We start from the raw sequence: 26,003 nt of genomic DNA on the forward strand, positions 1-26,003 counted from the left end.
ACTAAAGTAAATATTGTAGGTCACCCACTTGCTCAAATTAGCTTGGTTTACACAAAACATTTTTTCATTTGCAACAATTCTCTGGTTTTGTGGCGTGTTCTGCGAGTGTGTCTGGTGCTATCGTAAAAATAAAAGGAGGAAACGTCATTACAGACTGCACAGAAAGCATTAAAAACCCTTCAAAGCGTGGTAAATATTTAAGAGTAATTCAGAAGGGATATGTAATAGTCAGTGTCTATTGAACTATTGATTGAGCTGTATTCTTGAGAAGTATTATTCTTAGTTACTTTATAGTTACTACTACACATATCAGCCTGTCTTCCCTCTCTCTCTCTCTCTCTGTCTCTCTCTGTCTCTCTCTCTCTCTCTCTCTCTCTCTCTCCCCCCCCCCCCCCCCCCGATCAATTTGATTGGCGACTGTTTTACAAAATCAACTTTCAGAACAACTCTATTTTATTCATCAGACTTTGTCTATGTCTCTCTCGCGCTCCCTCTAGCCTCCTATATCTATGGCTATCTCACTTCCCTGTGTGTATGATTGCGTGTGCGTGCGTGCGTATGTCGTGCATGTGCGTATGTATGTGTATGTGCGTGCGTGTGTGTGCGCATACGAGTTTTGAACGAATAATAATCTCTCACAAATTCAATTTCTATGAATGACGAGTTTTCTAAGAACACGTTCACAAACCATACCACACCACTACACACCACACCATACCACACCACACCATACCACACCATGCCATGAGATCAATTAACAACTTTTGACATATTGACTGACACAGAAAAAAGTGCCACGTTCCTTGTCAGACAGCCCTTACAAGTGAGACTATAAAACATGCAGATTATTTTCCCATCCCGTGCCGTAGCAGCCAGGCGAGCATTTGAGACTTTTAATGTCTTCTAGATGGTGATGACTATTCCAGAGCCACGCAGACGCACCTGAACCGCGCGATATACAGCCAGCGCCGAGGGTTTCGGTGGAAAACTTTTCTTTCTTGGAATAAATAAACACGTGGAAAAACGTCTGAATGAATGCTGACAAGTACTGGAATGTGAATCTCAAGTTTGATGTACGAGGTGAATGAGATTGGAGTCTGCAGTGAACGACCCCCTCCCTCCTTTCCTCGTGATGGTAATGTTTAATCCTTGGGGGGAGGGGGGTGGGGAGGAGGAGTAAGACTTCAGGGTGTACATGACATTTTGCCATAAAACGTTTCTTAAAATGACATATTCTATTTTTCAAACATCAAGGCGTATTTTTTTTACTATTAGAGACGTTTTTCATGATTCAAATCAGACATTACTTACATTTTATTGTATAGATTATCCAGTTCCATACATCTGAAGTGTTTATGGTCATCCTTTTGTTTCTAATACAAAGAAATGGATTTTTATAATTTTCAAAATGCTAGTCGACCTTGTAAGGGTCAATCACTCTTGTTTTGCTGTATTGTAACGCTATCCAAACGTGTTTCAAGTTTGTAGATTAACCAAACTTAGAGTCTATATTCAACTAGATTTTCATTCTTTACTTGTATCAAATTAAAATTCAAGGACGCTGTCCTGGGCACACACGTGGACTGTTATCCACGGCAGGATTAATTGTTAATTATTAGTATTTAGTAAGAAACATGGTGCAATGTCCTCATCACTCCTCACTGAGCCAGGTCATACACAGCAAAGATTTTCAACATACGACAGTACAATACCACAACCCAGAACAATGGGAGGAAAACTTCAGGACGAAAGAGACGACCTACTGCTGACTATGAAGTTCACGGAAGCAGTAAACCTCCCGATGTGAATTTTAAGGAAGATAAAAAAAAAACTGAACGAAGAAGAAAAAAGGAGGAAGCGAAGGAGGAGGAGAAGAAGAAGAAGAAGAAGAAGAAAAAGAAGAAGAAGAAGAGCCTTTTTTCAACTTATTTTTCGTGTTTATATCCAATTAAGGTCCAAGCACGCTGTCCTGGGTACACACCTCAGCTATCTGGGCTGTCTGTCCAGGACAGTGGGTTAGTTGTTAGTGAGAGAGAAGTGTAGTGGCCTTACACCTACCCACTGAGCCCTTAAGAACTCGCTCTGGGTTGGAGCTGGTACCGAGCTGCGAACCTTGTACCTGCCAGCGTAGTCCGATGGCTTAACCACTGCGCCACCGAGGCCGGTGAAGAGCCATTAAAACTCGCACTGAGATGTGATTTCAGTATCTACAAAACCTTGGGCCCCATATACAACCTTGGTATCACCTAGATATATGTCATATACTTAAATGTGTTTTAATTAACTAGCCAGGAACTTGCGATTTGTGGTATGGAACAGAACATGTTCTAACCGCTACGTCGTTGTCATGACTTGTAGTACCTATCGTTACGATTCGGGGTTCACACTTTACAATTCAAATCTACTACCAGTCTGTTCTACAAAAAAAAACCCTGTAACATGAGGATGCCACTTAAGACAGCGTTATATTCATATCGTAGTTCACCACGACTGGTATATCAAAAGTCGTGGTATGTGCATCGCTGTTTGTGGGAAGGCAGGCGCATGTGCAGGAATTTATGCAGGGTTTTAGAATGTGGCGGTCAAAGTTTCGGGTGGTGGTGGTGGGGGGAGGGGTCGAGTCATATTTCCCTGGGAAAAGTTAAAGAACATTCGTTCGAGGGGCGGCGGCGGCGGTAGTGGTGTGTGTGTGTGTGTGTGTGTGTGTGTGTGTGTGTGTGTGTGTGTGTGTGTGTGTGTGTGTGTGTTTGTGTGTGTGTGGAGGGGTGACCAGGAAATTGCATATAATTGATCTCTTTTGGCATTCAATAATCGATAATTAATAAATCAATGTGCTCTAGTGATGTCGTTAAACACAACAAACTTTAACGTTTATATCCCTGTATAACTAACACACAAAACTGAAGTAGATATCCAATACGCTTCAACAATATAATTATAACACGATCTCGAAAAATTAGACCCGATGTTTGTTTTTGTGAAAATAAGCCACGTGCTGCGGGCGGGGGCCTAACAACTGACAGGCGTATGGATATGATAAATGGGTTTCGCCGGAAGTTCGCCTGACAGTGAGAAATGTTTTTCCAGCCTGACATTGTTTGATAATAGCGTCAATTAGTCAATCAGCGAGCGGCGGTGTGAACAGTGATACCCGCTACATGTAAATAAGGCAGTGAGAACGGGGATGAATCTTTGTAGTAATCACCAGCGACGAAAAAAAGTTTGTTTTGTTTAACGACATCACGAGAGAGAGAGAGAGAGAGAGAGAGAGAGAGAGAGAGAGAGAGAGAGAGAGAGAGAGAGAGAGAGAGAGAGAGAGACAGAGAGAGACAGATATATATAGATATACACAGATATACACAGAGGGAGGGGGAGGGAGAGGGGGGAGAGAATGAGGGAGAAAAAACGAGACAGACAGATACAGAGATATATACAGACGGAGGGAGGGGGGAGAGATTGAGGGAGAAAGAAACGGGAGAGACAGATAGAGAGAAAGAGGAAGGGAGAGAGAGAGAGAGAAGGAGCATACATTGTTTTATTAATCACTGGCTACTGGATGTCAAACATGATTTGATGATTCTGACACAGAGTTAGAGAGAGAAATAGAGACAGAGGAGAGAGACAGAGACAGAGACAGAGAGAGAGTACATTGATTTTTTAATAACATGGTAATTCTGATATATAATCTTTGCGGAAACCCGCTACTTTTTTTAAGTAGGAGCGTGTGATCTTTGATATACACTTTCCTAAGGACAGGACAGCACATACCACAGCTATTGGTAGTAATTACCAGCGGCCAAAATACTTTTTTTGTTTGTTTAATGACATCACTAGCGAGAGAAAGAGCACATTGATTTCTTAATCATCAGTATAACCTTTGTATTTGTATTATTATTATTATTAAAACTAAATGACAAAACTGCGTATAATTTGTCCTTTGTTAAACGCATACCTAAACTCCAGTTACTGTTATACGTGTGCCGGAAAAAGATCAAAGTCTTGACAAATGATCTCCCCATCTGAACTCTTGTGCGTGAAAAGGCGTGTAAGGGGAGAGAGCTGTATTAACTAATTTGTTCTGTCACTTCAGCTCTAGAGAGCGACTCATCATCCTTTGAAGATTTGCCGAAACACTTCTCGTTTATTAAGTTAATATGAAAGTCAGGTTGGGAAAATATGTACACGATGAAAACGATCGTACTAACATAGAACACGTAAGGGACGGTTATATTTTACTAGGTTGGTGGGTTTTCCCCTCAATTTATAGTGAAACATACAGTTTATTATTGAAGTTTAGGGGGTTTTTTTAACATACGAGCTGGGGAATACTGAACGATTTTTTGTTTCTCTATGCCGGTTTGAAAATTTTGTTTTTGCTTCTTATTTATTTATTTATTTATTATATTGGGAGGATGTGGGCCTGTTTTTTTGTGGGATATTTCATAAGTGGAGGGTGGGGGTGGGCATAAGATAGATTTTGTTTATTTTTGTTTATACAGAGCAGGACAGAAAAAACCCGTACAATTTCGTCCCGATTACTACAGGCCTATTAAGTCTCTCCCAGCGCCCCCCCCCCCCCCCCCCCCCCCCCCCCCCCCTCTCTCTCCTCTCTCTCTCTCGGTATCTCTCTTTCTCTCTCTCTCTCTCTCTCTCGATATATAAAAGAACACTCATGTGACCTAATTTGCGTCGTGCTAAACATATCAAATATTAGCCATATTATCCAATCCAATTTATGTTCTGCGCTGTGACATATCGCACCTGATTCACGATTCTGCTCCAACTACCGTCACAGATACCAAGAACAAATGGTTGGGAGGCAGCGTATCTTGGACGCTTTCAAATGATCTGAGAACAGATTTATGCCTTCATTCAGTGTCAACAAATCCACACCGGCGACACAATGTAAAAGGATATGCAGACATTTTAATTGGCGGAAACTACAACGGAAGCTTATTGGACGTTTAATGAATTCGATTTTTTTTTTTATTAGTAGGTTAAATTAAATACATACTTGCAAAAGCAGATAGGTCATGTTAAAGTAACTCAAGAATATGTGTATTGTTAATACACGTTGTCCAAATTAGGCGTTTTAAACATGTGTTTCAGGAAATGCAGACGAGTGTGCAGGAATTTATGCATGGAGGAGTCTAGACTGAGGCGAGCGAAGTTTATATGGGGGGGGGGGGGGGGGGGGAGGGGGGCAAATTATGCCCCACCGGAAAATATACTGAAAAACGAAAATTTGCAAGAGCAGAGGTGGGGGTTCGACCCCCGAAACCCTTCCCCTGCATACGCGCCTATAAAATATTACCTAGAGTATTGTTTTTTATTATTATTATTTATTTTTCTTCTTTTTCCCCCCTACATTCACCGCTCACAGGTCAAAATAAAATGTTGTGTAGCCTATGTACTCTTTTCACTTACATATTATTAAAGTGACAGACCCTAGTTTTTAAACACTACAGCATATTTTTCACTATTAGAACCGTTTATTATCACTGAAATCAAACATTACTTATATTTTATTCTTTAGCTTATCCATTTCCGTAGAACCGAAGTGTGTCTGGTCGTGTTTCTAATACCAAAAAATGCATTTTCCATATTTTTAAAAACGCACGTGCGACTGAGAAGTAGCAGTTTATTGATTCGAGTTCTAGTCTATTTTTAAGGATATTTCCCATTTTAACGTCATAAACACTTCTTTCACTCCATTGTAACTTTATCCAAATGAGTTAAAACCAGGGTCTGCGCCTTTAAAAACTCGTCAAAAAAATGCATCGCAAAAATATTAGGGTTGGCCCTTTTTTCTAGGTAGGGTCGGGTTCCCAGTAACACACGATTGTCTTAGGCCGTACAGCTGGCGTGTATACTGTACCATATTCATATTATATAAATAGTTGTCTTTTGTTGTCTAAACAAATGAATTATAATTCTTTGCCGTCAATTAAAATAAGTAAAACAGGAGGCCAAATTACCTCAGGTTGATTGAAAACAGATTGAGTCTGAAAACTTGACGCAGGCTCCATTAGAAATTGGCGGGGAAATTAGGCAGAGTTACGTCCCCTAACCGCTCTCCTTTTTGTTATTGTTATTGTGTTCTCCATTTTAAACCAAAGATTCTGGAAAAACTATATATATATATCACTGATTAATTATGGCAATATTACTGAAAATATTTATCAGTTTTTAGTTATTTACCACAAATAAGCATAAAAATACAAAATATGGATCTTTGACTTGGGTACAATGTATCAAGAAGAAGCGTCGCTTTTATCGTGGCATACACGGGACTAAGTCGATTTGCCAACTAACCAACCTTAGAGAACAAAACCAAGAAGGAATGAATGCTCAGCTTAGTGTGGAGTTGAGTTTTTTTGTGTGGATAAATCAAACACTGACAAACGAAGAAAACAGCTCTTTAGCCTTTAAACCATCAGTCAATTGACAAATGGTGCTGAAAAGTCGATCTTTTAGAACACTCCACCCGCTGAGCACTTTTTTTTCGTAGACTGGCGCCGTGTGGGGTTTCGCTTCATTATATTATTGTTGATGGAAGCACATGGAAATACATCCGAAGTAACAGTGAAATAATGGCGTGATTTTTATGTTAAATAATGATTAAAGGTCTAATTTATTTACGTTTCGTATTCCAGCCAGTGCTTCACAACTGGTGTAATAAAGGCCGTGGTATGTACTATCCTGTCTGTAGGATGGTGCATATAAAAGATCCCTTGCTGTTAATCGAAAAGAGTAGCCCATGAAGTGACGACAGCGGGTTTCTCATCTCAATATCTGTGTGGTTCATAACTATGTCTGACGTCATATAACCGTAAATAAAATGTGTCGAGTGCGTCGATAAATAAAAACATTAAAAAAAATTGTATTTATATTTGACTGCTTTTTATGTTTAAAAAAAGCCCAAAGCAAACAAACAAATTGTATTGAAGAAATCCACAATCCCGCTCAAAAAATAAAAATAAAAACAAAACAAAACACTTACCCAATCCCCCCCTCAAACCCCTACCCCCCACCACACACACACAACCCCCCCCCCCCAAAAAAAAAAAAACCCACCAAAAACCCCCAACAACAACAAAGATCCAATGGACGTAGTTGTGGTTTCAGATTGTTATTGTATTTATAATTGTTTGTAGTATTATCATATTATCATAATCATTTAATTAAATGTATACATAAATATTTATCATCATCACTGAAAGTAAATTATTCTTTGACATTACGTCCTTTACACAAACATGACTCTTAACTACTTTCTTTCAATTTTCGCGTTTGTCCTTTTTACGTAGGTGGCCGCCAAAACCAGATGGATACTATCAGTGTAACAGCTTATTACAACAGCTACAGATGCAGATATATTACTAGAACACTTCTCGAACACACAGGATAACCGGGATCCCGCTCAAGATAAATAAACAGCGCTGCATGTAATTGATAAAAGTAAACATGACGCACGCGTTCTAGCGTTCGTCTTAGACTCAGAACTAATATACTCAACAAAAGTAGATAAGGGCCAGTAGATATTTTCAGGGCCGTACCCTGATCAAAAGCCAAGTGGGGGGAGCACTACTTTTTATAAACAAATGAAACACTATACAAATTAAACCCTGAGGTGTGTATGCTATTTTCTGGAGTAAAAATGAGATTATACAGGTTGAGGGGGGGGGGGGGGGGGGGCGGGAGGGGGGCTAGTGGTTCCTCTCCCCAACCCACCCCCCGGAGGGTACAGCCCTGATTTTGGGGGCTTTTTTTTAAAGGTACAAAATGCATTTGGCTTTGGTTTTACAAAGCATAGAAAGACTGTATTTCTGTTCAAAAGTTACTAAAACATTTAGAAATTATCTGTGATCAAAACATGCTAAAATATTAAAATACTAGCAAACAAAATGACGAAGAAAGTCTACTGATCCTTAGTTAACTTTGTTGAATATAAAATCGGCTTCGTACAGGTATTCTCAAATTACACCTGGAAGGGATTATACTTTAGCCAGTTTCAGAAATTAATATTTTAAAGTTTTATCAGCCCTAAAAATCGACTGAGTGTGTCTGTCAAAATCTTCGCAAGCCAATATACCACTCCGTATGGTATATTGCATTACGAAATGCAGTATACTATATAGAATGGTACCTTGGCTTGAACTCGCTCGATGCGCTGTCGGTGTGGGATCGATCCCCGTCGGTGGACCAATTGGGCTATTTCTTGTTCCAGCCAGTGTATCACGACTGGTATATCAAAGGCAGTGGTATGTACCACCCTGTCTGTGGGATGGTGCATATAAAAGATCCCTTGCTACTAATCGAAAAGAGTAGCCCATGAAGTGGCGACAGCGGATTCCCTCTCTCAATATATGTGTGGTCTTTGACCATATGTCCGATGCCATTTAACCGTCAATAAAATGTGTTGAGTGCGTCGTTAAGTAAAACATTTCTTTTTTTCTTACCTTGGCTTGAGAACATAGTCTGCCAATGATTTGTTTTCTAGTAAAACAAGAATCCTATCAGCCTAGAGAGTTTGACTATTTCATTTTCGGTTTTGTCAGAAGATTATAATTCATAGAGACTTTTAAAATGTTCAGTGTTAAATGTCTATTTAATTTATTTTTTAATTTAATAAAAAGTCAAAGGTTCCAAACGTTGCAAAATATGTCTTGCTTTATGGAGACTGTGCCAGAGAATCATAGTACGAAGTTTCAGAACTGTCCGACGAAAAGTAGACGACAGTGTTAAATTTCGATATAAAATGTTTTAATTTAATAAAAATCGAGCAATTCAAAATGTCCAATAAACTCTCTATTAAATTGTAGAGATTGCCTCTGAAAATCATTGTACAGAGTTTCAGAACTATCCAATCAAAACTCTAGGATAAAATAGATATTCACATTTAATGTTAAATTTCTTTCTTCCTTTTTTTCTTTTCTTTTCTTTTTTTTAAATTATACATTTCCAAAATATCTGTCTATAAATTTATGGAGACTGCCCCAGATGATCACTGTACCAAGTTTCAGAACTACCCAGTACAAAATCTAGGAGAAGATAGACTTTTAAATGTTCTATGTTAAATATCTATTTAAAATTACAATTAAAAGTAAAAGTAAAATTCCAAAATTAAAAATTCCAAAATGTATCTGTATTAGCTTGTAGAGACTGTCCCAGAGAATCACTGTACCAAGTTTCAGAACAATCCAATACAAAATCTAGAAAAAAATATAGACTTTTAAATGTTCTATTAAATCTCTATTTAAACCTATAACAAAATTGTTAAATTCCTAAATTCTAAAGTTCCTAAATATATCTGTATTAATATGTAGAGAATGTCCCAGAATATCACTGTACCAAGTTTCAGAACAATTCAATACAAAATCTAGGAGAAGATAGACTTCCAAATGTTTCATGTTATATTTCTATTTAAAAAAAAAACAAATAATAATAATCAAATTTCGAAACTTTCTAAATATACCTCTATTAGTTTGTGGAGACTGTCCTAGAAGATCATTGCACCATTTGTCAGAATAATCCAACCAAAACTAGGAGCATAGCAAAGGGATATTGAAGAATGCGTTCCACAGTTAATCTAGATTATTAAATCATGAGAGAGAGAGAGAGAGAGAGAGAGAGAGAGAGAGAGAGAGAGAGAGAGAGAGAGAGAGAGAGAGAGAGAGAGAGAGAGAGAGAGACGGGCGGACGGACGGAGGGAGGGAGGGAGGGGAGGAGGGGGAGAGGGGGAGAGAGACAGACAGAGAGACAGACAGACAGACAGAGATATTGTAGCTTTAAAACAATAGTTCTGCATTTGGAAAAGATATTTACAAGATGTGGAGAAAAGATTTCAGCTTTAAACATTAAAAAAATATTTTCTTTAAAAACAAAAATACACTTTTAGGTTAATGGCTCTAGTTCATTTAAGAAACTGATACGGAATGAACAGTACCAGTCGTTCCTTTCTGCAACGCGAGAATAACGCATGCAGGTATCTTACAGCGATGCATCAACAGAATGGAGGAAAACACACGTACAGGAAACAATGCCTCGAGACACTGAAACATATATGTTTATGCGCTTGGGAAGGGTGATGTTTTTAGGTGTGTGAATATACAAAATACAATATTTCAGGCAGATTCCTCCTCAGGCAGTCTGAACGAAAATATATGCACTTAAGAGACACCGTTTTAGCATCCTGAAAACCCCATATTAGTAACTTCGAATACTTTACTGCGTTTTTCTGTATGTACGTGTTTGTAAAGCGTTGTTTATTACATCGAAGGAATGATTCATTCATTAATTCATTTCAATTTATTTTCGTGCTTATATCCAATTAAGGTTCAAACACGCTGTTCTGGGCACACACCTCCGCTATCTGGGCTGAAGAGTGGATTAGTGGTTAGTAAGAGAGAGAAGAGTGTGTAGTGCTCTTATACCAACCGATTGGGTCGTTAAAACTCGCCCTAGGTGGGAGCCAGTACCGGATTGCGAACCCAGTACCTACCAGCCTTATGTCCGATGGCTTAATCATGACATCACCAAGTTTGGAAGGAATGACGGCCATCGAACTATTTTGATAATGACTGGCGAGTGTATAATCGTATATCATATGATCTTAAATAGCATTTGTCATGAAAAATAATACTGATATTAATTTATAAATTTATAGACAAAATGCTGCTTTTTTATGTAACGAAGAGAGAGAGAGAGAGAGAGAGAGAGAGAGAGAGAGAGAGAGAGAGAGAGAGAGAGAGAGAGAGGGAGAGAGACAGAGACAGAGAGACAGACAGACAAAGAGAGAGAGACAGACACAGAGAGACAAAGACATAGAGAGACAAAGACAGAGACCTTTATATTTCATTTAAAAACCGAAACAATTTGTTAATTTGTCTCTACTATCCGTTTCGAATGTATGTAAATGCATAATAAAATTTAGAACGTTTATTTTTAAGTCCTTCACTGTGGATCAGTTTTACCGGAGTTTTTTTTTTTTTAAATACTAATATATATATATATCTTGACCAGTCATTTCCAAAACATTTTTCTTTTTCTTTCTACAAGCCAAATTGAAATTATTGACATTTTTAAAAATACGGAACAAGGTATAGGCTTGTTCTGTCAATTAGAACTAACATTTCTTCGTATATCACAGCCTTTGACATGCGAGACGTAGGGCACTGGTTAGAATGGGAAATAACGTAAGAAGAAGATCAATTGAACGACCTGCGGAACCTATGGCAGACGCTTGTGGTCTGCTTAAAGACCGGTAAGTACAGGATTTTGTATGGCTACAGATCACAGATCTGGAAATATATTCACACAAGTAATCTGCTGTTTGACTACGATTATTTTTTGGCAGATTAACTTTGTAATGGCCATTTCTAGACTAAAGTTAATTGCGGAGAGCATGTAGTTTGCAAAGATGTGTGACTTGTTAACAGTGGCTGCTTCTTTGTGGTATTTCTACCTCGTGAAAATTTAGTACTTTTAGTGTAAAATGGGTGTACTCCGAACACGTTTAGTAATATAGGTGTATCTGTTTAAACCGATATCCTAGGAGAAGGAGCTGGATAACATGGGCTATCCTTTTCAGGATATGTTTCCCCAGGCAGGTAAAAGGTGCATTAAAGGGACAGACCCAAGTTTCAGCCAATGAAAATGCACACTAAGTTTAGTTAATCTACAAACCTGCAACACATTTGGAAAAAGTTACAATTGAGTGAAACATGAGTCTGTGACTTTGAAATGGTGAAATACTCTCTAAAAATAGACTAAAACTCGACTCCATAACTGTTACTTCTCAGACGCACGTGCGTTTTTAAAAATATGAGAAATGCATTTTGTGATATTAAAAACACCAGGATGACCAAAAACACTTCGAATGTACGGAAATGGATAATTTACCCAATAAAATCTAAGTAAAATATTATTTCAATTATCAAAAACGGCTCTAATAGTAAAAAAATATGCCTTAGGGCATGTCCCTTTAACAATCCTCGGGTCTAATGCTATTAATAAAAGTGCTTAGTCACTAAATGCTACATGTACGTACGTATATAGAAACATATCGCATAAATAATTGTGGGTCTATTAACTCTAGCCCCGCCCAAATAGCTGAGGCGTGTGCCCGAAATAGCGTGCTCGATTTTAATTGGGTATATACGTACCACAATGGAGTCAAAATGAATAAATAATTCAATATGGGTGCCGAAGTACAGCGTGCTTCATAGGCAAAGCCAATGATGTAAATGCGTCCAAGTTTGACTTTCATTAAAGTGTTTTCTTTTATCGGTTGACTCACACGTCACGCTGTTTGCTTTCGAATTACACAAGTTAACTGTTTGACGAAGTACCGCGAAGAACAACAAAGATACACTTGTTCGCGGGTAAGTAATAAAAACAGTTTATAGAAGAAAAGAACCAGAGTCTTTTGAAATAGATCTACTTGGCAAGTTGCTGCGAAATATACCACGGATTTACATCGTAAATTGATTCATGACTGGTCTACGTAATTTAATTTTTAAGAACACATTTTCTGTGTTGTTGGAAGAAGCGGCTAGAAATGCGGTGGGCCAACTACAGTAACTGCCTTTTGTTGCTGGAAAATACCCCGAGAGCGTTGGGTCATTTGTTACTAGCAGACGACTGTCGCCAAAGCGGTTATTTACGATCTTCGTTTCGATTACTTTACGATTCCCAGTTACGAGTAATCCTTTACCGTTCATGATCGTCCGTTCGCGAACTGGCAAGAACGTGCCATCGTTTTCATCCCCGGTTTACACCTCTTTGTTTATCTGTGACAAATTGGGACAAATTAGTTTGCAAACGCCACTCCGCCGTCTGCTGTGGGCGGAATACAATCTGTCCGAATAATGGCCACCATCTGCTCGGGCGGTCATTCGTGGGTATTCGGAATTCACGGACACTGCTCGGTCGCTGTCGGATTGAACCATACGTCACCTCGAGACAAAGGTGCCAGATTTAAACGCTGACAAATAAAGATGGTGGAATTATGATGTATTGGTGAGAGCTGTATCTTTATTGAAATCAGACCCGGAAATCAGACCAAGAGCCCTATAAACAAAAATCCTCAACAAAAGAATAATGAACATAATGAAAGTTATAAAGATTCCCCGTGTTTCGTGACAAAATGGCGTTACAATCTAGCATAATAGGCCCATGAGAGACGGGACTTTTGGGTCAGTCACAGAAGTTGGTCAGTTAAAAAGAAAAAGGGTGTGATAAATGTGATGGGTTCAGAAATACGACTTTTAAACAGTTTTCAATTCAGATATTCATTACTAGTCTTTGTTTTTATTTTATTTTTAGTTATACGGTTAGGGTAAGGGCTAGGGTTAGGGTTATGCTAGGCTAAGACTATCAACTGACACGACTGAGTTGCCCAACTCGACACTTGCGTTGTAATTTCTCCCATTCCTGACTTACGACGGGTGCGTTCAGACTCACAACTAATCGGTCGTAGGAGTTGTATACGACAATAATCGAGTTGTAAGACCGCTCAGACCAGCAACTGGACAGTCGTAGAAGTCGAGAGATCGGCGATTTGGCCAACTTTATCGTGACAGTTGGTAGTCTGAGCCCAGCAATAGGCATACGGTAAGTTTAAAGAAACAGACCTGAGTTTGATGTTTCTAAAGCCCCGTCTACACGATCATACATTTGTTGTGCAACAAGTGGGGACATTTGTCCCGGCTTGTCGACCAACGTTTTTGGACAAATGTATAATCGTGTAGACAGGCCTTTATAGAGACGTTCTAATCACTAAATTACTGATTAAATACATTTTCTTGTTTAAAATATCTCTGTCTCTATATCCAGTGTGTTTATGACTGTCCTAATGTTTGTAATACTAATTATCTCTAACGTCATCCCTGCTTATATTTCATATATTTTGTATCTTTGCCACCACTGCACACACACACACACACAAAATTCATTCACAGAGCACGCGTTTTGTAGATCGCTTCGTACGCCTACGCTTGGTAGCTAGCTTCCTGTTAATTTCATCCGCCGTTCCCCAGGAAACCTTCATCATCATGCACCTACTAGTATGTGACGTGTCTGCGTTTCATCGCTCTTTACGGCATGACGTGTCACGGGTAATGTCGTAAAACAATTTACACGAAATAAAAAGCACACGTTTCGAACAATCCCGGTCTGATACTCATCACGTTTATAGCCTGTGCGCCAAGTCGACTGGAACTCTTCGACAAATTAGTTTTCTTCCTCTTTTTTGTTTTGTTGCTCTCGTTTTTTTTTTCAGATTTAAAAAAAAAAAAAAAGCTTTACCGGAATAAATATCTACCTGCGTTCAATCGACGGTAACGCGAGTTCTCTGTGGTGTTACGAAACTGTTGTTTACTGGTTTTGGCGCTTAATGTTAAATGGATGCGATAGGACGCGAACCAGTCAAATCTTTAGTGGTGCCGTGTTCAACCTGAGCAAGCGCTCCATGGCGTTGCGAAATGTTTGGTAGCTTCTTTCTTTTTCCTTTTTGTTTTGTTATGTTGAGGGGTTGTTGGTTGGGGGGGGGGGGGGGGTTGGGGGGTTGGGGGGGGGGTTGTTGTTTTTTTGTTTTGTTTGTGTTTCGCTAAGTTAGAAATAGTCAAGTTGTTAGTGGGTACTATCAGCTTATTTCTGAAATAATTTCAGATATGCACCTAAATTATACCACTGGTGACAACATTAAAGAAAGGAATAATGTGGAATGGCTGGTAGTTACAAACACTGCCATGTTAGACGTCTAACTGCGATTCAAGGTGTATAATGAAAGCAGAAACCCTCTGCCGCAATACTACACTTATTATCTTTAATTGGCATCAAGGGTTGTAGTTTTAACATGATCTAATAAAACTACAAAGTACAATTTTTACCGGAATAAATATCTACCTGCGTTCAATCGACGGTAACCAACTACAAAGTAAACGACACAAAGGCAATAGATAGATCCGTCACGCATTTCAAATATGAAAATCTTTGGCGACGTAATATAATATGTTGGGATCTTTTAGCAGTGGTTTTAACAATATCTGGATGGCTTAAAAGTAATGATTTCAGTCAACAATGATCGTAGGACAAGCGATGGTTGGTAAATGTCGAACAGCCCCCTTCAGTTCTGTCTACACGACCGAGTCGGTAGCGCTGTTCGTACGTCACGTCACGTCACGTCTGTTACCGTGACATTAAAATGGCGGCCCGGGTTAGTGTCAAACTAGTGTTGCGACCCTGCTTCACATACATCGTGCCGTCGAGTTACGTCTGCTGATTTGGGCCGCCATTTTAACTCGTGAGGTCCTCTTTACAGCCGGGCTCTAAACATGTTCGCGTATGGGTGTCATGGGACTCGGTTTCGCCCGGAGTTTATCGAAGAATTACGGCGCAACAATCGCCAGATTAAGACTCGACTGGTTGCCGGTCGCCGCTTCTGTGAAGGACAAACAAACAAGCATGGCCCCGCACGCTAGACCGTTGTTCTCTCTCTGATGCATGTTTAGGTCATTCTTTACTACCTCGGCGACCTTTTGTTCAAGTCTTGTTGACAATATCATTAGCACCCAGCGGAAGAAGTAACTGTCGCCATTCGGGCATTCCCACCCCAAAGCCGTAGCGTTGCGCGTTGTCTGTCGGCGCCAAGGCATCAACCATCAAACGTAGAGTTATAGCAAATGATATGTCGAAAGTACAGGGACGATTTCTTTGATGGCGCTTATAATCAGATTACATATCCCTTTGTCGTTATGAATAGCACTTCAGTAAATAATATAATCAAGTTATTGACATGTTTTGCCTGTCTGGTTTGGGGGGATTTTTGGTGTAAATGATGATGTAACTTCATGCTTTTGGATGTGTTTTAAAACTTTAAGGATGATTGTTGGGTTTGTTTTTTTGTTGTTGTTTTTTTTTGGGGGGGGCACACAGCTTAAGTTATTTTCTAATGAGATATTTTAAAACAGTTGTTCTAAACCAGAGGTCAATACTTTAAATGATCGACCCATCACTAACATGGTGACGCCTCACACTGACAACAAGAGGTACAACATTGATTTAAACTGATTTTCGTGCTTAAATATCCAATTAAGGTTCAAGCACGCTGTCCTGGGCACACACACACACACACACAAAAACACACACACACACACCTCAGCTATCTGGGCTGGCTGTCAGTGGGTAGTGAGAGGTAATAGGGTGTAGTGGTCTTACACCTACCCACTGAGTCGTTAAAAGTCGTCGAAACTCGCTCTGGGTGAAAGCCAGTACTGGGCTGTGAACTCAGTACCTATCAGCCTTACTTACGTCCGATGGCTTAACCACGACCTTACCGAGGCACTGGATGAACGGACTAGTGTCAAACAAGAAACGTCCTGCCAGGCACATGGAATGGAACTTCAATGGAGGGTCGGAATTACTTTGCACTAAAAATATTTTATTAAATCGACTTCTGACTTACCCGTCTGCCCGCTTCATTGTTGTGTAGGTTCATCAACGAACGCGCCGTGTTTCTCCTCTTCTTCCCCTTCTCCCTTGCGTCCACAAACGCTTTAGAAAACGCTGTTCCATATGCGATATTGTCCGAACACCCTGACCACTCAAATCCTTCTGGACTTCGTCCGCGCACTGTCCGATCACACCCACACTTTTGTAACTGTCCACTACTGCACGCGCGCGTAACTGCGTGCGCCACACCGGCGGAGGAAATCGCGTGCACGAAAGCTGCTTCCCGCGTCCCTGAAGAAAAGATGGAGGGAAAAAGAAAAGAAAGAAATTTGACAAAATGAAATAATTTAGTCAATTTACTTAATTCGTTAGTAACAGTTTATAATCGGTATCTTTTATTGTATTTTTGTATCGCTATATAAGTGTTCTTCTTATCTCTGTACTTTTAAGTTATAATCTTACCTCACCATATTAAAACATCATCCTCTATACTCGCGTAAATTAGTTCCTGTTGACCAAATAAAATGTAAAATGGTCTCAAATCAACTGTAAATTTTGTAAATGGTTGAAATTTTTAACTCGTATCGACACGCCATAATTGTGAAAATCATATCATAATGTATTGAAAAAAAATGTTTTTTCAATACCGTTACATATATGCTTTGTGCAATACATTCACAGGAAGTTTATAGTAAAGAGTATATTATAATATATAAAGAAAACCCCACCCAAACAAACAAAAAAACAAAACAAAACCCACATAAAACCAACCAAACAAAACAAAACATAACTTCAGTTTTAATAAACTTGTTTTGGCTATCAAATGTTATAACCACCTTCGTTTTATTACCTGTAACGTATAGGTTTAAAACAATGGATTCAATACAAAACAGTGATTTAGCACCCCACTTCTGGGTGTTAAAATGGAGAATAATAAATACATTACATTTTATGACCTAGATTAGCAAGTATAGCCAAAGGATTTTGAAGAATGAAGTTCGAGGGGAAGTAAATCCATGTACATGATCTATTTTCAATAATAAGATAATAAAAAATACCCGAGACAGCATTTTTAAAAACAGTTATGACATCAAGTATTTTATACCAACCCCTGGTCCGCCAGAACCAAATGGTTGGTTGCATGCCTATCCCGAGTCAAACCCTCCGATACTATCGGAGGCCGGACTCGGGATAGGCGTATTCGAAACCCTAGTGGTATATGGACACGTTAAACCAGTTACTAATCTAAGGATGCACACCCGGATGATACCAATGGACATCAACTCTCAAGGGGATTTCAAATTGTTGATGTCCAACCCACATACTGTATCCCACCTCAGTACATCAGGGGTTCCACCAGGATTAGTTAATTATTTTAGCCCCTCTATATTATATACAATTTTCATTTGGGGTACGCACGGACCTGCAGCCGTATGTAATGTAATATTGTATACTGTGGATTTTTAAAAGGGCACTTGAAAAGGGCGGATCCGCTAATGAATATATAATATGATTAATGTCCTAAACATTGTCATGATTTTCTGTGTATTACAAGAGCACTCTGATTACTTGTGGCTTGATACTGAACAATTTATTAATTTAAATAATTACTAATTACATTCTGGCTTATTACCGTTTTATCGTCGCGTTTCGGTCACGTGTAGACACATGTGTAGCGGCTGCCAATGGCAATCCGCAATAAAAACAGACATGGCTGTCAAATATCTATGGTTATTGTTGGCATGATCTAGTCTATAATAAAACAAGCGTATCATCTGAAATTAATTTGCGAAACTCGGAAGCAAGTCGTGATAAATATGGGGACATTAACGGCGGCAATAGCTGGTTTCACTTCTGCTTGTTGACCCCCACTACAAAAGATATGCGCGCTACTCGTCGTTAATTCTGTTTGATCGAGACATTTAGACGTCTCGTAAAATCTCGTTTAAGACATCTCGTAAGGCCGAGATTACGAGGTCAAAAGAAGTCTCGACTAGTCGATAAATTGTTTGTTTGTGGTTATCACACACTCTTCTACACGTCATGTTATTTTGTCTTCTTGTCAGTTTGGTGGAAATCTCTAGAGAATTTTTTTTATAACAGGCTGCGTCAAACCGCAGTTGATTTTACCCAGTGATGCCTAAAAATATACATCTAATTTATTCCGAAAGTATTTTATTCAACCAGTAACATATATGAATATCTTATGTTATTACTATGTCATCTTGCCATCCATTTATATATATCTATATGACATTGAATTATGGCCAGAGTGTAAACATAGGTTGTACACTACATGCAAAATGACCCATAAATATGAATACTACAACCCTTACCCAAAAGTATTGGCTGAAGAAATTCGAACCTTTCACGGCTCATGTTCGATATAACCGGATGTTTTTACAACACCTCTAGTTTCTCACACATTTGTGGTTCTTAGGACCGGCCTCGGTAGCGCAGTGGTTAAGCCATCGGACTACAAGCTGGTAGGTACAGGGTTCACAGCCCGGTACCGGCTCCAACTCGGAGCGAGTTCTTAAAGGCTCAATGTGTAGGTGTAAGGCCACTATATCCTCTTCTCTCTAACTAACCACTAACCAACTAACAACTAACACACTGTCTTGGACAGACAGCCCAGATAGCTGAGGTGTGTGCTAAGGACAGCGTGCTTGAACCTTAATTGGATATAAGCACGGAAATAACGTGAAATGAAATGTGGTTCTTAGTTTACAGGTACTCCATACATGTTTCAAGTACAAGGCTACTTGACACAGTGGTACAAGATGAAATAAAATTGCATCTATTTATTGCCCAGATAGAAGTAATTTTGTTGACCACAACAAACAGTGTCACATTTATATCACCAATGGCAGGACTGGGTCGTGCACCTCGGATGTTGTTTCGTTTAATACTATATTTAGTTCCATTCAGACATACTTGCTTATCTGTTTTTTTATTGGTTAAAATATATTTTATTGCTTTTGAAAAACAAATGCTTTAGACAGAAGTTTTCGATATTGTGGTATATAAACAGTTAACAGGCAATTCGCCGCTCATATGTAAGCATTGCACCTCGCCAAAAACCGCACACAGGGAAAACGGTCCTGACATGTTTGCGTAATAAATATCCAAGTACGTCTTCCATGGCACACATTTCAGCTATCTGGGCTGTCTGTCAAGAACAGTGGGTTAATGATTAACTGTTAGTGGTTAAGGCGACGACACACTAAACGAGTGTCTCGTACAATAACAGCCACGAGAATAGGCTATTGTGACAAAACAACAGTACGGTTTCATCGGTTGCTATATGCAATCGGCAATTCTAGTGCGAGACACTCGTTTCGTGTGGCGTCGCCTTTACATGTCTCCAATGTACGGGCTCTGATTCAGTCGGTATGGCGCTCATCTGAGGTGTTTTGGTCGGAGAATCGAATACCCCCGGTGGACCTATTCTCTGATTGCGTTTTTTCCCATTCCAACCAATGTCCCACGACTGGTATATAAAATACCGTGGTATGTACTGTAAAAGCTTCCTTGCTGCTAATGAAAAATGCAGCAATTTTTATCCGAAAACGACGTATTAGAATTAATAAATCTGACGTCCAGGAGCTTGTGATTAATAAATCAATATGCTCTAGTGGTGTCGTTAAACAAAACAAACTTTATCGTTTATGTTTGGAGCCAGTATTGGGAAAGCGAACACAGTCTCTACCAGCGTTAAGGATGAGATGGCTTTAATTCCACCGATACCGATGATGACTCAAATAGCACCTACAGGGTTGTGGTCTTTTACTCCAAGTAAGTTAATGTATTACTGCGCAGTTAACACAGGTTAGTACCAGAAGCTTGGCATGTTGACAGGTGGGCGAGATAATAAAACATAATAATGGCCGACGAATTTGCTGATGGGTAGGCTGGCGTGTCGGCAAGTCAGTAGGTGGACAAGATATTATTATAAAACATATTAATGGCAGATGAATTTGCTAATGAGTAGGCTGGCGTGTCTGCAAGTCAGGTGGACAAGGTATAAAACTTATATTAATGGCGGACGAATTTGCTGATGGGTAGGCTGGCGTGTCGGCAAGTCGGTAGGTGGACAAGGTATGAAATTTATATTAAAGGGACTATTCTGACTAAACAAGTATTTTATAAATATACAGCGTTTATAACTTAAAGTTACTTTTTTTTTCTTTTTTTCTTTTTGCTTACAGTCTGAACATCGAATATGTTTCTGCTGAACTTAATGATTGTAGTAGATCAAAGCAGGCACAGATCAAGGATTTTGTAACGTGTGTGTGTGTGGGGGGGGGGGGGGGGGGGGGGAGGTCACAAAATTCCCAAAGGGGGAAGTTTTAGTTTGTCGAAGGCAAATGAACCGAGCTCCCAACTCTAGGAAATAGATCCGTATGGGGGTTAGGGGGCATACTCTGTTAACTATTTTGATATAAAGATATTCAGAGATGCATTTTCAGGGAAGTTAAATGCACAGTGTAGATGGTTAATTTAAAAAAAAAAAGGACAATTCAAACGGGCGTGGGTGGGTCACAGGACCGCTGTGACCTCCACTCTGGATCTGCCTAAGGCTCAAATTTCAGTTTACTTTCTAATGCATATCTATTAATATGTACTAAATTATTGGAAGGTAAAGTCTAGTTTGTGCTACTAAAAACATGAAAGCAACTTGTACTCATGACGGATGCCACCGGTAGGGCAGGATATACTCAACTTTCGCGAACACCTGATATCATCACTGTTTTTAATGTGATTCATGCGTGCATGCCATCAAAGCTGTATGTACTCTATTGATCACTATCCTGAGCAAGTTTGAGATTTCTGAGCAAGTTTGAGGTTTCTGAGCAAGTCTTGGAGTGGCAGTCCTTCTGCAGGCTGGATGATACATCTTGTAACGGATCTCCTGGGAGAGTGGCAGTCCTTCTACAGGCTGGATGATACATCTTGTAACGGATCTCCCGGGGGAGTGGCAGTCCTTCTACAGGCTGGATGATACATCTTGTAACGGATCTCCTAGGGGAGTGGCAGTCCTTCTACAGGCTGGATGATACATCTTGTAACGGATCTCCCGGGGGAGTGGCAGTCCTTCTACAGGCTGGATGATACATCTTGTAACGGATCTCCCGAGGGAGTGGCAGTCCTTCTACAGGCTGGATGATACATCTTGTAACGGATCTCCCGGGGGAGTGGCAGTCCTTCTACAGGCTGGATGATGCATCTTGTAACGGATCTCCTAGGGGAGTGGCAGTCCTTCTACAGGCTGGATGATACATCTTGTAACGGATCTCCTAGGGGAGTGGCAGTCCTTCTACAGGCTGGATGATACATCTTGTAACGGATCTCCTAGGGGAGTGGCAGTCCTCTTAATGACGGGCACCTGATAGTTGATCATGGAAGCAACCACGACTTTGCCTAACATCCTTTCAACTCTGCCTTGTGCAGAGATACTATTTTGATAATGGAATACGGTTTTGCCGTTCATATTCTAAACACGGAAGTATATTTAAGCCGTATGACGCTGATTTATATCCCTATTTTGTCTCTTCAGCAAATTTAGAAATCTTGAGCTTGTGAAATAAAAAAGGAGATACGCCCATATCCCCAACCCGGATCCTACACGCGTATTCATTCATTCATTCATCTCTGTCTATCTATATATATCTATATATAGATATATTACTCTCTATCCCGCCTCTTCAGAAGGGATATGTAATAGTCAGTGTCTACTGAACTATTGATTTCTTAGTTGCTTTATAGTTATTACTACACCTATCAGCCTGTCTTCCCTCTCTCTCTCTCTGTCTCTCTCTCTGTCTCTCTCTGTCTCTCTCTCTCTCTCTCTCTCTCTCTCTCTCTCTCTCTCTCTCTCTCTCTCTCTCGCTCTCTCTCTCTCTCTCTCTCCCTCTCTCTATCCCGACCATGTGCCAAAATGTCCATATATATATTCTGGACACCATAATAGCCATAGTTTAAAATATACTGAAGTGTCATCAAATATTCTTCTCCGTTCATACATTTTATTTCATCCAGGTAAGCAACAAATATCAGCAAGCGATAACATGACAAGAGGTCACGCGGTGCTTTTGCAGGGACAGCTCTTTACCCGTCTGACATTGCGTGACCTTTGACCTTGCGCAAACGAACGCAAAATTAAGCGCTTTCTACCAACGAAATCTGTTTTTCAACAGATCGGATATAACACGAGTTGACAGGAGTCTCAGAAACACAGGCTAAACACGAGAGTGTGAAAAACCGCGGAATCCCCGGCCTTGTCGCCCGTTCGACTTGTTGACACGCTAATTAATCAACAAACAAGACGGAACTCCCGCGCCGACGATTCCGTGTGAACGAGAAGACGACTTTTCTCGTGGAATCTCGCATCAAAGGAGATGACGTCACTGTGCCAAGGGAAGTCATCGGTTACGCGCCACAGTTTCAAGAGAGATCACCCAAAATAAATCACGTGTAGTGAAGTAACGTAATTTAATTTACTGAATGGAGACTCGGATCTCTTTAAAGACATTAACGCTAGTTTTTTGGGAAAGTGTAAAATACACGGAATAAATGAAAAATTAATATTACGAGAATAGTCGCTTACGATTTCATTGGTTACTATGCAGTCGGCTCTCTCGTACGAGACACTCGCATCGTGTAAAACTAAATTAAAATTCGCTTGAATTTTGTTATTCAGTATATTTATGACCATTGCAGCTTTTTATCGTTACAATTTAAACATGTGTCGATGTTAGTAAGTCCTGTTTGTAACTGGCCATCGCTTTGATTTCAGTAGCCTCAGAATTAATGTAATGAATGAGATACAAAAAGGTACATACCACGGGAACTTAAAATAAGGATCAGTGACTTTAATTACTAATATATGCCGTCATTCGCAAATGCCCTTTATTTTGTGACCTGTCAATGTTAAAGGGACTGTTCCGACTTTGCTTCCATTCTAACACTAACAGTCTTTTTGATGAAGAACATATCATATTAAATACATTTTCTTAATTATTATATTGATGTCTTTCAAAAATTTAAAGGCATTTTTTTTTTTTTTTTAATGACTTACTTTTTTCTAATATAATTCTACTCACGTTAGATCAAAGATGGAGGAAAGACGAAAAAGGGGCAGTCACATGACCTAATTTACCTCCTTCAAAATGCATAGGTAGCTTTAAAAATATATATCAATCTAATTAAAATTAGCTCCACTATTATATGTAGATCTAACAGTAGTCCGTTGGAGCTCATGTCCAGTTTACTTTTTATTCGACTAATCAAAACCTTACTTGCAAAATCATGCCAGTGATTTGAAAAGAATTTCAAAACATTCGGGATTATGCCGAGGGTATACGAAATGATTCGGGTGAATTACGAAGTATGCCGGAAACTAATTGCAATATAAAATTTTATCTAAAATTCGTTTCAAGACGAAAAAAAACCGTGTAGGTATAGCCATAAAATTTGTTTATACTAGTATACAATGCAGAGTTTATTACTGCACTTTTCCCCCTGTTTTTTTTTTTTTTCAATGTTGAAATAGACAAACAACTTCGCCTATTGCATAAATAGTCTCGTCTGATATTTTTAGAACTTTTATGCTCCCGAATAACGCTATGAAAGGCGAAGTGTAATTGGTCGATATTTAAATTGTTATTTATAGATGAAATGTCACCTGGACGTGGAAGTCCACGCAATGCTGTTAGATCTACTGGTAGACTTAGTAGAGATAATTTTAATCAGATTGAAAATATATAATAATTTTTTAAGGGGTCCCTTACCTTGTTTTAATATGACATTTCCAAAGAGTCTTTTGGTATCCGAGGTGGAGCAGTTCCACCTGCGATTGGCGAACTGGTTCTGGCACTCCTCTATCGCCCGCAACGCCCCCACCTTGACGCTGTCCATCAGCTCCACGTTCTTCTTACACAGCCGCCGCTGACGCTTCACCAACCCTGTCAGGGCCTCACACGTATCCGCACTCTGGATGCTGGCTTGCGATGACATTTTGGCCAAAGCCCTGAAACAAAAATGAATATTTAATCATTTGTATTATTATGTACAGTGAAACCTCTCAAAACCAGACCCTCTGTAAACCGGAATTCCCCTAAAAACCGGAAATTTTTCACGGTCCTTTTTTAAAAATGGATACAGAACTTAACCTCTCTAAACCGGACACCTCTTAATACCGGATATTTTACTTGGTCCCAAGGGTGTCCGGTTTAGAGGGGATCCAGTGAAGATGTTTGTTTTGTTTAACAACACAAGTGAGCACACTGATTTGTTAATCATCGGCTATTGGATGTCAAACATTGGTAATTAAACAGCACATACCACGGCCTTTGATATACCAGTCGTGGTACACTGGCTGGAATGAGAAATAGCCCAATGGGCCCACCGACGGGAATCGATCCCAGACCGACCGCGCACCAATCGAGCGTTTTACCTCTGCCCCTTATGTATATATGTGTACATGTACTTATGGATGTTATTTTCTCTCTCTCTCTCTCTCTCTCTCTCTCTCTCTCTCTCTCTCCTCCTCTCTCTCTCTCTCTCTCTCTCTCTCTCTCTCTCTCTCTCTCTCTCTCTCTCTCTCTCTCTCTCTCTCTCTCTCTCTCTCTCTGTGTGTGTGTGTGTGTGTGTGCTACACTGACTTCTCTTACTAGCCACTAACAACTAACCAACTGTCCTACACACATAGATAAGCTGTGTGTGTATGCCCAGATCAGCATGCTTGAACATTAACTGAATACCAGCACGGAAACTCAACTTGAATTGAACTGAACTTCCAGTATCTAAAAACGTAGATCTGCCTTCTGTTAACACCCGTTTGAGAAGCAGAACCGACTAACAAAAGATTGAAGCCGTGGTAATGGTAGTAGTAAAGCCCTCCGCAATTATATCTATACATATATCCATCAACAGACGGCTGAAAGACGCGCAGCACGTTTTATGCGTCAGTTAGCGAAATATATCAAATGTTCTCTTCACGCCTCGGAAATAAAATATGTACATCTTGTTCAACATGAGATTTTCTGCCAACGCACGTTGTACATCATTTACACATCAATCACTCGGTACGTATTCATAATCTACAGGAGAGAGAGAGAGAGAGAGAGAGAGAGAGAGAGAGAGAGAGAGAGAGAGAGAGAGAGAGAGAGAGAGAGAGAGAGAAAGAGGGAGAGAGAGAGAGGGGGGGAGAGAATATGAGAGAGAGTGATAGGGAGAATGAGAGAGAGAGAATGAGGGAGGGGGAGAGGGAGTGAGGGGGAGTGAGAGAGAATGAGAGAGACAGATAGACAGAGGCGAGAGACCTAGAAAGAGACAGATAAGACGCACAGAGACGAAAGAGAGAGAGACAGTCAGAAAGACAATACAGAGACAGAGACAGATAAGGTATGCAGAGAGAGAGAGAGAGAGAGAGAGAAGAGAGAGAGGAGAGATTTAATGTTCATGTTCAAATGTTGGGGTGGGGTTTTTTGTTGTTATTTAAATATGTTGTTATCTAATATGGCAACGAGCAGATGAATTGAATT

At 39.7% G+C, this 26,003-nt stretch overlaps 1 protein-coding gene across 2 annotated transcripts in view; it reads right to left on the reverse strand.

The window, feature by feature from the left end:
• The window catches only part of LOC121390510 (protein Wnt-4-like), a 62,613-nt gene that overhangs the window by 19,656 nt on the left and 16,954 nt on the right, over positions 1-26,003 (reverse strand). For both annotated transcript variants that reach the window (XM_041522341.1, XM_041522342.1), the window contains exons 2-3: positions 24,249-24,487; positions 16,469-16,746 (exon numbers count right to left, since the gene is read on the reverse strand). In XM_041522341.1, coding sequence (XP_041378275.1) covers positions 16,469-16,746; positions 24,249-24,487 — 517 coding nt within the window. The remainder of the gene's footprint in view (positions 1-16,468; positions 16,747-24,248; positions 24,488-26,003) is intronic.

This window comes from Gigantopelta aegis, chromosome 15 (assembly GCF_016097555.1).
Source record: "Gigantopelta aegis isolate Gae_Host chromosome 15, Gae_host_genome, whole genome shotgun sequence".
Taxonomy (NCBI): domain Eukaryota; kingdom Metazoa; phylum Mollusca; class Gastropoda; order Neomphalida; family Peltospiridae; genus Gigantopelta; species Gigantopelta aegis.